The sequence below is a fragment of the Zootoca vivipara genome, chromosome 7 (assembly GCF_965207765.1).
Source record: "Zootoca vivipara chromosome 7, rZooViv2.hap1.1, whole genome shotgun sequence".
Classification (NCBI taxonomy): Eukaryota; Metazoa; Chordata; class Lepidosauria; order Squamata; family Lacertidae; genus Zootoca; species Zootoca vivipara.
In genome coordinates, this window is record NC_142590.1 from 3,567,490 (window position 1) to 3,581,742 (window position 14,253).

The window sequence follows — 14,253 nt, forward strand, 5'->3', positions numbered from 1 at the left end:
AAGGATACTTTAAAAAACTTTCCTCCGGAACAGCTGAGATTTTTCTCTTGGGGATGGTAACAACGAAGGTCCCAAAAAACCAAGAGAGTTTATTACTATACGCCACCCCCACAGCTAGAACCTTATTAGCACAAAGGTGGAGAACAAGTATAGTCCCCACTAAGGAAGAATGACAGTGTAAAATCATCAAATACTGTATGCTGAACTGGCTGGTCTGATGAACAGGATAAGAGAAAATGAAGATAAGGAATATAAAAAGGAATGGATAATGTTTATTGATTATTTCAAGAACCAGTGTAGACAGATACATAGCTTAGCAGGTTTCGAGTAAATCCGGCACAGTTGAAATAGATAACAAATTGGATGATATCAAGATGTGGCTTATGCGGAGAAGTAGAAAAGCAAAGGAACCAGAAAAAGTGAGGAAGGGAAGTCATATGGTATATGTATATATGCTGTGTTTGGTCTGAAGTTGTAAGTGGGACGAGGAAGGGGAGGGGGGGGTTAAATATGCTCTCTGTTCCTGTTTCTGAAAATGCAAAAAGAGAGGGACAGATGCTTTCCAATGTCTTGGTGCACCAATATTCTTCTGTATCTATACCAAATATTAAAATAGTTTTGGTACAATTGTTTGTTTTAATCATGTCTCTTATTAGATGTGCTACTATGCCTACTTATATATTTAAGATCTATTGATCTACTATGCTCCAGTATCAGAGCCTTAGCTTCAAATGTGTTAGCATAGTATCTATTGGGAAAATCCCAAGAATGTTGAGGGGGGGGGGGAAACATTAAAGGTAAAGATAAAGGACGCCTGGCAGTTAAGTCCAGTCGCAGACGGCTCTGGGGTTGTGGCGCTCATCTCGCTTTACAGGCTGAGGGAGCCGATGTTTGTCCACAGACATTACTACATTTTTATTCTGCCATTCCACCAAGAAGCTTGGTGGAACCATACCTTGTTCCCATTTTATCCCAGCAACAAGCCTGTGAGGTAGGTTAGGCTAAGTATAACAGGCCAACCTCACCTAAAAAGCTTCAGAGCTGAATGAGGATTTGAACCCAGGCAGTGGCATTTGCTTCTTGTGTTTCTATTCTACCTGTGGTTATAGCAGGTAGCCAGTGTAAAATTTGCTAAGCTGCTAGGTTTGCCTCTGCTAACAAAGTACACAAAATGGTTTTTTAAAGCTGCCATTTATTCAATGGCACACTAGAAATATTTGACTGCAGCCTCATAGGCAGTCAATTTATAATTTACAAGTGCAGAATGTGGTGCTGACTGCAGAATTCAGCCTTGGAGCACGTTCTCTTTCATTTGCTTTTAAAAAAAGACGTTCCTGTCCTGAGTGGCAGCTGGCATTCTCCATTGTATAGTTTGTGCCCACAAATTAACAATGTTAATTTGGTCATCTAAGATAGACAGGTGATGAAGGCAAATGATGAGACAATTTGAAATCCATTAAACACTACAATGTGGACGATGACTGGAAGCACAGAGCAGGATACCGGGGAGAGCTAGATGCTTCAAGCAGACGAACGTAAGCAGGGCTTGCTGAACTAGTCCAGCGTCCTGTTCTCACAGTGGCAGAACAGATGCCTGCAGAAAGCCTGCAAGCAGGACCTGAGCACAAGAACACTTCCCTGCCAGCCCAAGGTATTCTGAAGCATGAATTTATTCCATCTCCCAGCAACCAGGCAGCAGAAGCTCTCACTGACAGTGGTGACACAGATTAATGAGGTTGCAGGAAAGTCCCATTGCACCAGCACTTTTCTTCCAGATGAGTTCTGTGTGGATACAAATGAAATGTAGAAATACAGCTTACAATCACAGAAATAAGGTAGGTTCTAAAAATGTACATTTCACGCGTCAAAAGCCAATGTAAAGTGGTGTCTGAGACAGTCTGTAAGGAAAGAGGTGGTCTTTTCAGGTCTTTCAGGGGCCTGTGCCATTTAGGGCTTTGAACGTCAACATGAGCACCTTGAATTGGGCCATAACACAAACCAGCAACCAATGCGGGTATCTTAAAGCAGAAGTTATATGAGAACTAAATGGCACCGCGGTCAGTAATCCAGCTGCTGCATTTTGGTCCAGTTGAAGTTTCTGAGTAATCTTTGAGCACAACACCACATAGAGCACATTGAGGATTAAGCATGCAATGTGGAACCACAGTAATAATAGCGCTTCCACCTACCAGTGTAAGAAGAGGAATGCTTTAGCAGCATTAAAGAGCCCTGAAGCAGCCCAGTTCAGTTAGTTGACACACATAAACCAGCCACAAGAGGGCATAAAAGTACTGGCATCCTAAGCATCACATTAACGTAATACAGTGAATGGAAAAGTCTTCTTTAAGGAGTGCATTACAAGATGCTCAAATTCAGAAAGGAGAACTGGGCTAGTGGGTCTGAAACATATCAAAGCAACCCAATGGCAGGCTTACCTTAAAAAGCAGAGCTGAAGCCTGCGTTGGAGAATACACCAGGCGCTCCCAAATCACTATAAAGGCAATACAAACAGAGGGTTGTTTTTCTAGAGCTGGTGTAGCCTGGAGAACAAAGGGCCCAATGCTCAGAAGGCACTTTTGCTCCATTTCTGTTCCCGCAGGAAGTAATTTTAACTCAGCAAATTGCCAGGATGCCCTAGCTCAAGTTTCTCTCCCCCCCCCACCCCATTTTTGTTTTAAAGGCTGTGATTGCTGGCTAAACCTTCACTCATTTCCAGAAGAAGAAGAAGAAGAAGAAGAAGAAGAAGAAGAAGAAGAAGAAGAAGAAGAAGAAGAAGAAGAAGAAGAGGAAGAAGAAAGCCAGTATCCAGTATCAACAAGAAGTATACCTAAACAAATTCTATTTGGCATATTGCTAGGCCTAGCAATATAGCACAAGAAATATGACCAAAATTTATAAAAATAGGAACACTTGTGAAATGAAAAGGTCAGCAAGAAACTATAGGCCATACACTGATTGCTGCTGCTGACATGTGACCGTCTGGTAAGTTTGAAGAAGGTGCAAATTGACTTGAATGTGGGAGCATGTATTATCATTCCAATTCTATCAAGAGAAAAATAATCATGAAAACACATTAAAAAGATCATCTGGATCGGCCCAAACTGTAATTTGCCTGCCCTTGCCGCAATGTGGCCCTCATTGTACTGACTTTCAGAAGTGTTCGTCTTTTCAAATTCTGTTGCCCAAAGTTATATTTCTGAGTAACAAGAGCTGGTGAGAAAACCACCAAAGGTTCAGCCTTTCCTAACTGTAATTTCAGCTATGAAGAAAGGTCATGGTACTGGAGCAAAAGAAGCCTTGGGGTAGGACAGAGGAACAAGACTGATGACAGAGGTCATTTGGACAACCATTTACTTTGGCTTAGAATCATAGAATCGTAGAGTTGGAAGAGACCACAAGGGCCATCCAGTCCAACCCCCTGCCGAGCAGGAAACACCATCAAAGCATTCTTGACATATGCCTGTCAAGCCTCTGCTTAAGGACCTCCAAAGGAGGAGACTCCACCACACTCCTTGGTAGCAAATTCCACTGCCGAACAGCTCTTACTGTCCGGAGGTTCTTCCTAATGTTTAGGTGGAATCTTCTTTCTTGTAGTTTGAATCCATTGCTCCGTGTCCGCTTCTCTGGAGCAGCAGAAAACAACCTTTCTCCCTCCTCTATATGACATCCTTTTATATATTTGAACATGGCTATCATGTCACCCCTTAGCCTTCTCTTCTCCAGGCTAAACATACCCAGCTCCCATGGGCGTACCCAGGATCAAAACTAGGGGGGGGCAAGGGGAGGGGCCAAGGCACGGAAGGGGAGGGGCCACAAAGTGGGCGGGAACGGTGAACTCGCGCTCCGCCGGGCTGTGCCCCTCCCTAGCAGCAGGGCTGGTGGGCGGAGGCGGAGCCCAGCCCAGCGGAGCGCGAGTTCGGCGTTCCCGCCCACCGCGCCGCGCTCCCTGGTTCCCCGCCGCGCTTGGCCTTGCCTGAGGGCGCGCCGGGGAGCTGGAGGGAGGGTGCGGCGCGGTGCGGCGGGAATGGCGAACTCGCGCTCCGCCGGGCTGTGCTCCGCCTCTGCCCACCAGCCCTGCTTCTAGAGTAGGGCAGCTGCCCTAACTTGCCGCATGGTGGGTACGCCCTTGCCAGCTCCCTAAGCCGTTCCTCATAAGGCATCGTTTCCAGGCCTTTGACCATTTTGGTTGCCCTCTTCTGGACACGTTCCAGCTTGTCAGTATCCTTCTTGAACTGTGGTGCCCAGAACTGGACACAGTACTCCAGGTGAGGTCTGACCAGAGCAGAATAAAGTGGTACTATTACTTCCCTTGATCTAGACGCTATACTCCTATTGATGCAGCCCAGAATTGCATTGGCTTTTTTAGCTGCTGTATCACACTGCTGACTCATGTCAAGTTTGTGGTCCACCAAGACTCCCAGATCCTTTTCACATGTACTGCTCTCAAGTCAGGTGTCACCCATCCTGTATTTGTGCCTTTCATTTTTTTTTTTTGCCCAAGTGTAGTACTTTACATTTTTCCCTGTTAAAATTCATCTTGTTTGCTTTGGCCCAGTTGTCTAATCTGTTAAGGTCATTTTGAAGTGTGATCCTGTCCTCTGGGGTATTAGCCACCCCTTCCAATTTGGTGTCATCTGCAAACTTGCTCAGGATGCCCTCAAGCCCATCATCCAAGTCATTGATAAAGATGTTGAATAAGATTGGGCCCAAAACAGAACCCTGTGGCACCCCACTAGTCACTACTCTCCAGGATGAGAAGGAGCCATTGATGAGCACCCTTTGGGTTCGGTCAGTCAGCCAGTTAACAATGCACTGAATGGTAGCATTGTCTAGACCGCATTTTACCAGCTTCTTTACAAGACTCTCATGGGGCACCTTGTCAAAGGCCTTGCTGAAATCAAGATAGGCTACATCCACAGCGTTCCCTTCATCTACCAGGCTTGTAATTCTGTCAAAAAATGAGATCAGGTTAGTCTGACATGACTTATTTTTCAGAAACCCATGCTGACTTTTAGTGATCACAGAGTTTCTTTCTAGGTGCTCACAGACCGTTTGCTTAATGATCTGCTCTAGAATCTTTCCTGGTATTGATGTCAGGCTGACTGGGCGGTAATTGTTTGGGTCCTCTCTTTCCCCCTTTTTGAAAATAGGGACAACATTGCCCTCCTCCAGTCTGCTGGAACTTCGCCTGTTCTCCAGGAATTTTCAAAGATTATTGCCAGTGGTTCGGAAATCACCTCTGCCGGTTCTTTTAATACTCTTGGATGTAGTTCATCTGGCCCTGGAGACTTGAATACATCTAAACTAGCCAAGTATTCTTGTACTACCGCCTTTCTTATTCTGGGCTGTGTTCCCCCTGCTGAATCATCTGCTCCATATTCTTCTGGTCGCGTATTGTTTTCTTTTTTGGAGAAGACTGAGGCAAAGAAGGCGTTGAGGAGTTCTGCCCTTTCTCTATCCCCTAAATCAGAAACTTGGTTGTGCCATATCACGGGAAGTAGAGTACGGTATTTTTCTGCCTGCAAGGCTTGAGGGTGCCAGGACACAGCTGTACCTGAGCTTTCAGATGCTGAATGACTGAGGCTGCAAACTATGTACATACAAGGAAGGAAGGAAGCTCCATTTGTCTCAATGGGACTTACTCCCAAGTAAATATGCTTAGGATCATGCTACACATCTTGTTAACTAAAATTGTTTGACCAGATCTGAATGACAGATCTACTCTCTCTGTGTGTTTGTTAATCTTCACCTCTCTTTTCAAAACAGCTTGCGAATCTGTCAGAATGGACTCTGGTACATTAAATCTTATGCCTCATTAAATTATTAGTCATTATTTTTGAATACTAGAAAAAAGAGGATGGTCTAATTTCATGTAGTGATTCATGGTACCTGGTATGATCAAGGAGCCTTTTCTTTTCCCCTGACAGTCAAAGTTGGCATTGGATAGTGCAGAGAATTTGAGAAAGAGAGAGAGAGAGAGAGATTCAGTTATTGTCATTTATTTATGTAAGAAGCAAATATGCCAGTGATTTGTTCTCAAATACAAAGTAGTGATAGATGGAGTAATTCCATTTGCATTCCGCCACCCCACTAAAAAGTAGAGGGAGTCAAATGGGTTTTTCTTCATGAAACAATCCTGAGAGACTGCTTAGACAGAGAATTCCTGGCACAAAGTTCCCCACTGAGTTTCATCCTAGTTCCAGATACAGAAATATGTACACAAACAATGCTATGGCCACCCTGACTATAAAAGATCCTTGGCCAACAAACTTGCAGCCAGTCCACTGGTTATATGATTCCCAGACCTCAGTATTAAAACATTTCTTAAATGGAAATGGATACTGCACACTCACACCACCACCCCAAAAAAACTCCCCACAACACTATCTTTCCCCCCACTGTGAAACATGATAACTAAGGCGGGTGACATTTGGCCTTGCACTCTTATGTGCTTTCTTTTTTTGAAAGCGTGCAGATGCATCAATACAGAAATACCTGCATGCATGTCCAGAACAACAACAAAAATAGAGGTAGTGGAGGTTGGAGGAGGAGAGGACGGGGAGGACAGGGGGGGGGGGGGAGAGAACCAACAACAACAACAACCCAGATACATTTTGCTAAGCTCTTTTCACACAGTGAAATAGCAATGAATCTCCATGACTGAAAAAAGGGTATGTGCGGAAACTAATGCACACAGAGAGAAAAATCTAATTTCCACGCTCTACCCCGCCAGAGGGGAAGTCAAAGCGAGGAGGAAACGGACATTTGCCAAGAGGCTGCTCTGCTATAGAGGTGTCAGCGCTGCTGCCCAGGGGTGAGGCGGCGGCCCTTGAAGGGTGCTGGATCTGACACCCCAGGCAGTCGCTCGCTTCCCATTGCCTGGGTGGGCTGGCCCTGCTCCCGTTCGGGCCTAAACTGCTCCTCACAGGATTTTTTTTTTTGGGGGGGGGCAGGAGGCATTGTACGTCAGGATGGACAGACAGACAGACAGAAAATTAACCGGAAAACCGAGAGTGGCGGGGGTGGGGAGAGAGACAGACAGACAGGGCAACGAAGACCACAGACCCCGGCCCCGTGCTGAGGCAGCCCCGCTGCCCCCTCAGCTGCCCTTACCCCACTCGCCGCCCGGCTCCCCCGGCTCCCCCGGCTAGGCCCGGGAGAGTAGTAGCGGAGGAGGGACGCCTCAGGACGGAATCCGACGACCCCTTTCAGGCGCTACATCAGGCGGGCTTTACAACACATTTAATAAAAGGCACCCCAACAAATCTCCCCTTGAAGGGCCTGTGTTTCGCTCTGCCCTCTTGCAGATCCCCACGCAGCAGCCCCGCGCTTTCAAAACAACAACACATAAAATCCTCCCCCCCCTCCTCCTCCGTGTCCCAACCTTTCTTATGGCGTCCACCTCTTTCCTGGGAGGTTTTCCAGCAGAGCTTAGATGGCCATCCTTCAGGGATCAGTCAGTGGAGATTCCTGCATCAGGTTGGAGGAGGTGACCCCCGAGGCCCCTCTTCCCATTCTACCAATACTTTGAACCGGAACCCTCAACCCATTGTATAGGTTTCTGCATTTTCTGCTGTACCAAACACGTTCTTCCTAGTATATAGGTCTCCTATTTATTTTCTTTTTCAACCTTGTTTAAGCTGTTTATTAGCAGAACACACACTGGGCAGGAACTGAAAGAAACTGGGATGAGGCGGTCTAAGGGTGAAGTCCTGCTCCCGCCCATCATAATACTGGACAGATTAACTACAGGGTGTTGAGAGGGGTTATTTATTTTGAACTATTGAGTGAGAAAAGAGCATCCATAGTTTAGGCCAGAAGTGCTTTCCCTTGGTGACCCCACCATGTTGAAAAGGGCGTGTGTTTGCGAGGTGTTTCCTGTCCTGTCCAGGAGTGCACCGCTTAACCCACTGCTTAAACCACTGAAAGATATATTTGAGAAGTAAATGTTAAGGGGAACAATGCCAGTTACTACGGTAAGCAAGATAGCTAAAGTAACGGGTCATGTCCTCCATTATGACAGGTCCCCCCTGCTGAGTGACTTGGCTGAGAACTTTGGGAAGAGCAACCATTTGAGTGAGGAGAGCAAGTGAGAGGATATTGTTAGGAAAAATGAAGAGACTCTCTTCTTCTCAAGTGTAAGTAGGATTTCTCCTTCTTTCTGCATTCTGCTTCTTTCACGTTCCCTCAAGATTTAGAAATGTAGGGTAGGGTTACCTGCCAGATGCCCCAAATTCAGCACAGAGATACGTATCTAGAACCCATTTCCTAATTCCCTCCCTCTTCTTTCCTAGGTTCCGAAGTCTGAGAAGGCTCCGCAGGTTGCTGGTCTCCTGCTGCCGTTTGCCCAAGATACATCCCCTGGTCGGTGAGGAGGAGGTGGATGAATGGAAGGAAGAAGTAAAAGTAATGAAAGATGGGAAGGAGGAGGTGTTGAAGATCAGAGAAATTTTTGTAAGACCATTCGACCAGGGGATGGAGTCCACTGATACCAACGTGGAGGGTGAGTGTTGATCTTTCTTCATCAGGAATAGGGAGGCCAGAGACAGGGCCGTCTTAAGGGTATCCAGCACCGTGGTGCAAAAATCCCTCCGGCACCCCACCCCCCATTTCCCTCCCGGTGGGCAGGAGCGTGGCATGGCAGAGGGCAGAGAGCTGTTGCTGGGAGGCGCCACGTCGAGCCTCGCCTCTTCCTTGGCACCCTCCAGAACATGGCGCTGTGGTGCCCAGCGCCACTAGCTCCTATGGGCAAGATGCCCCTGGCCAGAGAAAATCTGGCTGCGGGGCGGGGGGGGGGAGTAGAAAGATGGGTTATGAATATAATAATAAATTAAATATTAAGAATTTTTTCTCTTCTTTTTTGTTCCAGGCAGCGGCAGCAGTGAGACCAGCAGCTAGAGCGGAGCTCTTATGCCCCCCCTCCCACGCCCAGTTCCCCGTTCAATTGTTTTGATTCAATTAAAGTTTGTGATACAAATATGCTAGTCTTGATCATGTTTTTATCCCTGGGGGTTCTTTTTTCCAACAGTTGTGAGGATGGGTGCATCTACAGCGGCAAGAAAGTTACTTGCCCAAAAATGGGAAGAAGAAGAATACGTCCCAGCGAAAGAAGAATGGATAGAAAAACTTATAGAATATACAGAAATGGCAAATCTTACTGGAAAATTAATAAATCAAGATAACCAACTTTTTATGAAAGAATGTAAATGGTATATTGAATATTAACAAATAAACTATAAACAGATAAGAACATTTTTACGGCTAAAAATTGGCCGCTGTTTCTTTAATGCTGGGGGGAGCTTGAGTCAGCATGAGTCAGTACTAGTCTGCGGTGACTCATGCAACCCCTCACCTAATTGTATTGTACCTGTATATATAGAGTGGTGTTTTGCTGGGGTTTTGGTTGGTTGGTTGGTTGGAGAAAGCTGGTGGTGTTGATGTCTGTACAGTTAATCATTTTGCAGTTAAAGACTTTTAAGAATAAAAGCAGTATAAAAGGGCACTCTTTTCGTGGAGTCTTTTGTGCCAGGCAAAGCAAGTCAGAAGCTTTGCCATATTTTTTCAAAACACTGACAGAACATTGTAATAACCTGCAGTTTTATAAGAGTTGGAAGCTATCTATATATATATATGAATGTAAACTGGCCATGTCCGTTAGTATCCACTAGGGTGATGACTTTTTTACAACCTCATTTCCCTGTATCATAATTTGATGAGCTTTGATTAAAGATTAGATAAAATCTTACTTTCAAAGAGATTTGATAAAAAAAAAAACCTCACGCACAAAATTATTTTTTAAAAATTATTTATCAGTTTTTTGACCATTTTTGAAGCCACTGTAAGCAGATATAAAATTGAACCCAAGCTTTAGAGTCACATAACTACATCATTATATAGGGTCATCAAACACACAAGCTGCAGTAACAGTATAGACGCCGCTAGAGGACGATGTTTTGCTACCTCTCCAGTAGGTTCTTTCCCCAGCATGTCTGGCAGGGTCTGCTGGCTGAGTTTTGAGGACCCAAAAAGGGGCTTTTACCTTGCGCAGGTATGACATTTGCATACCCTATGTTGCTAAGAACACTCCCCATTGTGGAATGTGGTGGTGTGTCCAAATTTAGTAGCTTTATATCAACTGAAAACGTTTTGCTGGGTTTCCTCCACATCACCCCGCGCTCTGCCATGCCCTCCTCTGGTTCCTAAGCCATCTTCAGAAGCTATTCTCGGCCATCCTGAGATCTAGGGATGTGCTTAGTTTGAGGATGCCAATTTCTGTATGTATGTATATATATATATATATATATATATATATATATATATATATATATATATATATATATAGATATAGTGTGTGTGTGTGTGTGTGTGTGTGTGTGTGTGTTAGATGTCTTGCAGTGGTGTTACACCGAGAAAGACACCCCCCCCCCAAAGAAAAATCCCTAAGCTGCCAAGAATCTAGAGTTTTGGTCTTTAAACAACCAGCACCAAGCTGCACTTGGACTGCGCGTGGAGTGTTTTATTCTCATTTTAAACCAATCTTAAAATTTAAAGCAATCCAATAAATAATGCATCCTCTTGAATTATGGATATTCCAGTGCCATTGTCTCTTGGCTATACTACATAGCCCAGAGGAACATTTTTAATTACAGAGCCCATGGCAGAGTGGATAGGAAATGCTTTGTTTTCTGCTCCATCAATTAACAGAAGTGTGCCTTTCCACTAAAGATTCAGACGAAAAGTCACACACAACAGAGGCTGAGTGCTCAGCCGGTGTGAAATCGCTGGAACTCCTCCATTTTGCATGCTGCCGAATGAGGTGGTGGAATATAGAGGTGACAGAGCTGACTTTAGGTGGAACGAATGCTCCATCATGTAATAAAACAATTACTTGTGTTATGTATTGGTTTAAATTGTGTACATGAATCTCACTGTTAAGTTCTGTAACTACCTTTCCCGCTCCAGGAGGATTCAAACGGGTGTGGTGACTGTTGCTATTGGTTAATTTAGATCCTTACTATGATTGGGTCCCGCCAAAATATAAATGTACGGTATTCCTTTCCCCAACTCCTGTTCCTGAGAGTATAAAAGAAGCTCGTCCTTTCCCTCCACCCCAGTTAAGTTTCTACTGTAAACATTGTTCTTGTTAGACTTGACTCCTAGCATATCCTTGCTAGCATGCTGAATCACTACAGAGAGCTGATCACACAAGAGCTGACATCTGCACCCAAAACTTAACAACCTGCAAGTAAAAAGCTAGCTCATCAGGGGAAAAGGGTCTCTCCAGCCTCCTCCTTGCTATGTTAGTTTTTAATTTGACTGGGAGAGTTTTCATTCATCACAATACACATTGCGCCTGGAAAGGGAGGTGCGGAGAGGGGGAAGAGAGTGGCTCAAATCCTGAAGAGGCAGCATTCTGCACTGCAACGTTTTGTTACAGGTTCCACTTGTTCTCATGTATTTGCACACGAGTGCAAAACCCAAAGCTCCGATAGCGCCCCGAGATATTCGGATCAAGGGCGGCATGCAAATTTAATCAATAAAAAACAATAACACGGCAAACAACCCTCTAGGGGGGGGAACTGCTCTTTTTTTAAAAAAAAATGCATCTGGTGCAGTTGTCTCAAGACATAGCTGACATATATACAGCTGCTTGGAGCGATTAGGGGCATTAAATCGCTTTGCAGACGCCCAATGATTTCCTTTGTCCAGTAGCGAAGTGACCTTCTCTATATGGCGGTGCCAATGCGGCCGCCTTACTTTTCCCTTATTTGTAGTGTGTGTAACTAACGTTCCGGCGGCAAGCAGGAATCGCAGCCGGAAGGTTCCGACTAGCTGACGTGGCGGGGAATGCCTGTGGGCGTGGCTATGCTAATAAGCCAGCCAGAATGATGGGATGCAGAGGCATAAGCAAAGACTTTGTTTTAGTGATAGGTGGTGTAAGTAAACCTTTTTTTTAAGCATTAGCAATAAATAAAGGAAGTCATTTCAAAGAATAAGGCAAGCAAGGGAGGGGCAATTTCAAAATTTGTAAAGACAGGGGGAAAAGCAGAATGCATGAAAGATTTAGGAAACTTGATCACTCTCTGGAGGTAGGCGGGTAGTCTTTGATTCTAATAATCCTTCTTTTGTATACAGTATTAAAGTCACTTGCAGGCTGGTTTGTGTTTTGTTTCAGCTGCATCCCTAGGAATTAACCCTCGCAGGAATTGTGTAAAACTTTGCTCCAAAATGCTTGAATCAAGTTGGCATGTTGACTGGTAGATTTTTAAGCACAGGAAGGTCTGGCTGGGGGCAGGGTGTGTGTGTGTGTGTGTGTGTGTGTAAGCACCAGTTGTTTAAATAATTACATTAGTGAAGATGGGGGGGGGATGGAAACTTTTTATGTGACCTCCGGATAAAGGGCAGTATATAAATTAAATTAATAATAATACAACAACTGCAGAATACAACAGAAACAACTGCAAAATACAATGTGGACGACTGTCAAAAAGATGTCAAGGGATGAATGGGCCAAGCATGCATGGTTCAGAGTGTGCTGTTAGTCCTGCAGCAACTTCTCGGAGCAACTTACTTTTCAGTACCAAGAAAGAAAGGCTGAACGTTATTGCCATCCCTATATTGGGTTTTTCAAATTCTCCTGCTCCCTGGTATTTTACATACGGAAAACTCTTTTGCCTGTTTTGTTTGTTTATTAAGGATCCCCCTCTGCAGTTTACAAACAGCCACAGGTATGTTTGTCTCTGAGCAAGCAGGCCAGGCGCCCTTTGCCCAGCTTAATCAGTGCTATGGAACCGGCTGGGACTTTGGCACAGGAGGAAGCAGGGAGTGTTGACCCAGCGCAGGCTGAGTTAGTGAGCCATCAACTGATGTGGCAGGCGGACTTTGACAGCTGCCTTTGGGGACGAGAAGGACTGAGGCCGGCATTTAGAGCTGTAGCTGGTGGTCTCACTTTTAAACAGGTGTGGTGTGTGTGTGTGTTTGTGGTGTAAACAAGCTCACGTGTTGGTGGGAATATTGTTGCTCACCCCAGGATTTATCCTGGAGCATCCCATTGAAACTCGGTTTGCTCTGCCTAGGATGTGGGTGTGAAACAAAAGCAAAAACAAATTGAGTCAATACCATTTGTGTACAGTCAGATGTTAGGACTTGCCGCAGCTGGGTTGACAAAGATGAGTGCAAAATATAGGGGGCATGGGTTACTTTAAAAAATGGGCCAGTGGGGGAAGAAATACCTTACAGAACATGGCACTTAAGATTTCTTCGCAGGTGTGTTTTGAATACAGGGATGTACCATACTAGTTGAGAGAGCAAGTAAGTGTTCAATTCAGTTCTCACTTCAGTTATGAGTTTCTTAGTTGATTGTATGCCAGCCACAGTTTTACAGGACTGCTGTAAGCTGCTGAAATAGTGTATGTGAAGTTCTACGAGGACTTAGAAAAAGTGCTTTGTAATTCTTGTTAAATGTTGAGATCAGTCATGTTGAATGCTGTCCATTCAGTGTTCCTAGCTTGTCAAAACTCTGTGCCTAAAATGCCAACCTCTGAACAAACTTCAAAATAAAGCAAAGTGAAATACAACATGTTTACATAGACCCATCTTTTGCACCAAGTCATACCATTTTAGTGCATTTATTTAAACACCAGGTATTGAACCGGTGACCTGCCCAGCTACTGAGCTTGTCAAAGGGCTTCCTGCTTTTTAGCCGGGAGCCCTCTCTACACCACTGCCCGTGTACTCTAATGCGTGTTTGCAGAGAACTATGAGGCATGGAAACCTTGGGATTTTGTGTATCTCCTTTTGAAGACGGGCTGTTTTTGTTGTGTCACCTCTCTTACAATTATGCTTATCTTTGCAGGAAAGGAAATCTGAATGAAAGCAGGCCCTGCAGAAAGTCCAAGATGGAGCCTTGGGTCCCCCCGCAGCAGCCCCAGCCACAAGGCAGACATGCTCCCCAGATGGAAGGCTATGAGAGGGGCCCATGGAAGGCAGTTCCCCATGGCATTCCACCGCCTCAATCCAGGCACGGCAGCGAGTGGCTGTACCACCATGAACCCTGGGCTAGGCCTCAGCCTTGGCCAGATGCTCGAGTAGAATACCACCATGCTGCCTATCACCCAAGACTCCAGGACTATAGGAGGCCAAACTCCAGAGCAGAGTATTATGAAATTGGCTACCCCAACCGGTCATATTCAAGGTAAGACTTGAGAAAGATAACACGGAAGGATTGGGGGGACCTTGCAGAGAGATCAGCAG

The 14,253-nt window shown here is 45.1% G+C and overlaps 1 protein-coding gene and 2 long non-coding RNA genes across 10 annotated transcripts in view; 2 read left to right on the forward strand and 1 right to left on the reverse strand.

The window, feature by feature from the left end:
• Positions 1-252: 252 nt before the first annotated feature.
• LOC132592500 (uncharacterized) lies at positions 253-7,360 on the reverse strand. Its single transcript, XR_015950934.1, has 3 exons — positions 7,114-7,360; positions 2,436-2,491; positions 253-1,782 (listed from the first exon to the last, which is right to left on the reverse strand). It is a non-coding gene; the product is annotated as an uncharacterized LOC132592500 (long non-coding RNA).
• On the forward strand, positions 6,611-9,480 carry LOC148684960 (uncharacterized). 2 transcript variants are annotated; one of them, XR_015950932.1, is made up of 4 exons: positions 6,611-6,671; positions 8,024-8,138; positions 8,295-8,503; positions 8,870-9,480. It is a non-coding gene; the product is annotated as an uncharacterized LOC148684960 (long non-coding RNA). The 2 variants fall into 2 exon arrangements; XR_015950933.1 differs by lacking the exon at positions 6,611-6,671 and adding an exon at positions 6,745-6,814.
• Positions 9,481-11,821: 2,341 nt separating this feature from the next.
• The window catches only part of SEC16B (SEC16 homolog B, endoplasmic reticulum export factor), a 49,430-nt gene continuing 46,998 nt past the window's right edge, over positions 11,822-14,253 (forward strand). For 2 of the 7 annotated variants that reach the window (XM_088673672.1, XM_088673674.1), the window contains exons 1-2: positions 11,994-12,089; positions 13,856-14,194. In XM_088673672.1, coding sequence (XP_088529798.1) covers positions 12,055-12,089; positions 13,856-14,194 — 374 coding nt within the window. In that variant the 5' untranslated portion in view covers positions 11,994-12,054. Of the gene's footprint in view, positions 11,937-11,992; positions 12,090-12,832; positions 12,960-13,193; positions 13,312-13,855; positions 14,195-14,253 lie in introns of those variants that run through there. The other 5 variants (XM_035122580.3, XM_088673673.1, XM_035122579.3 and 2 more) reach the window with 5 other exon arrangements.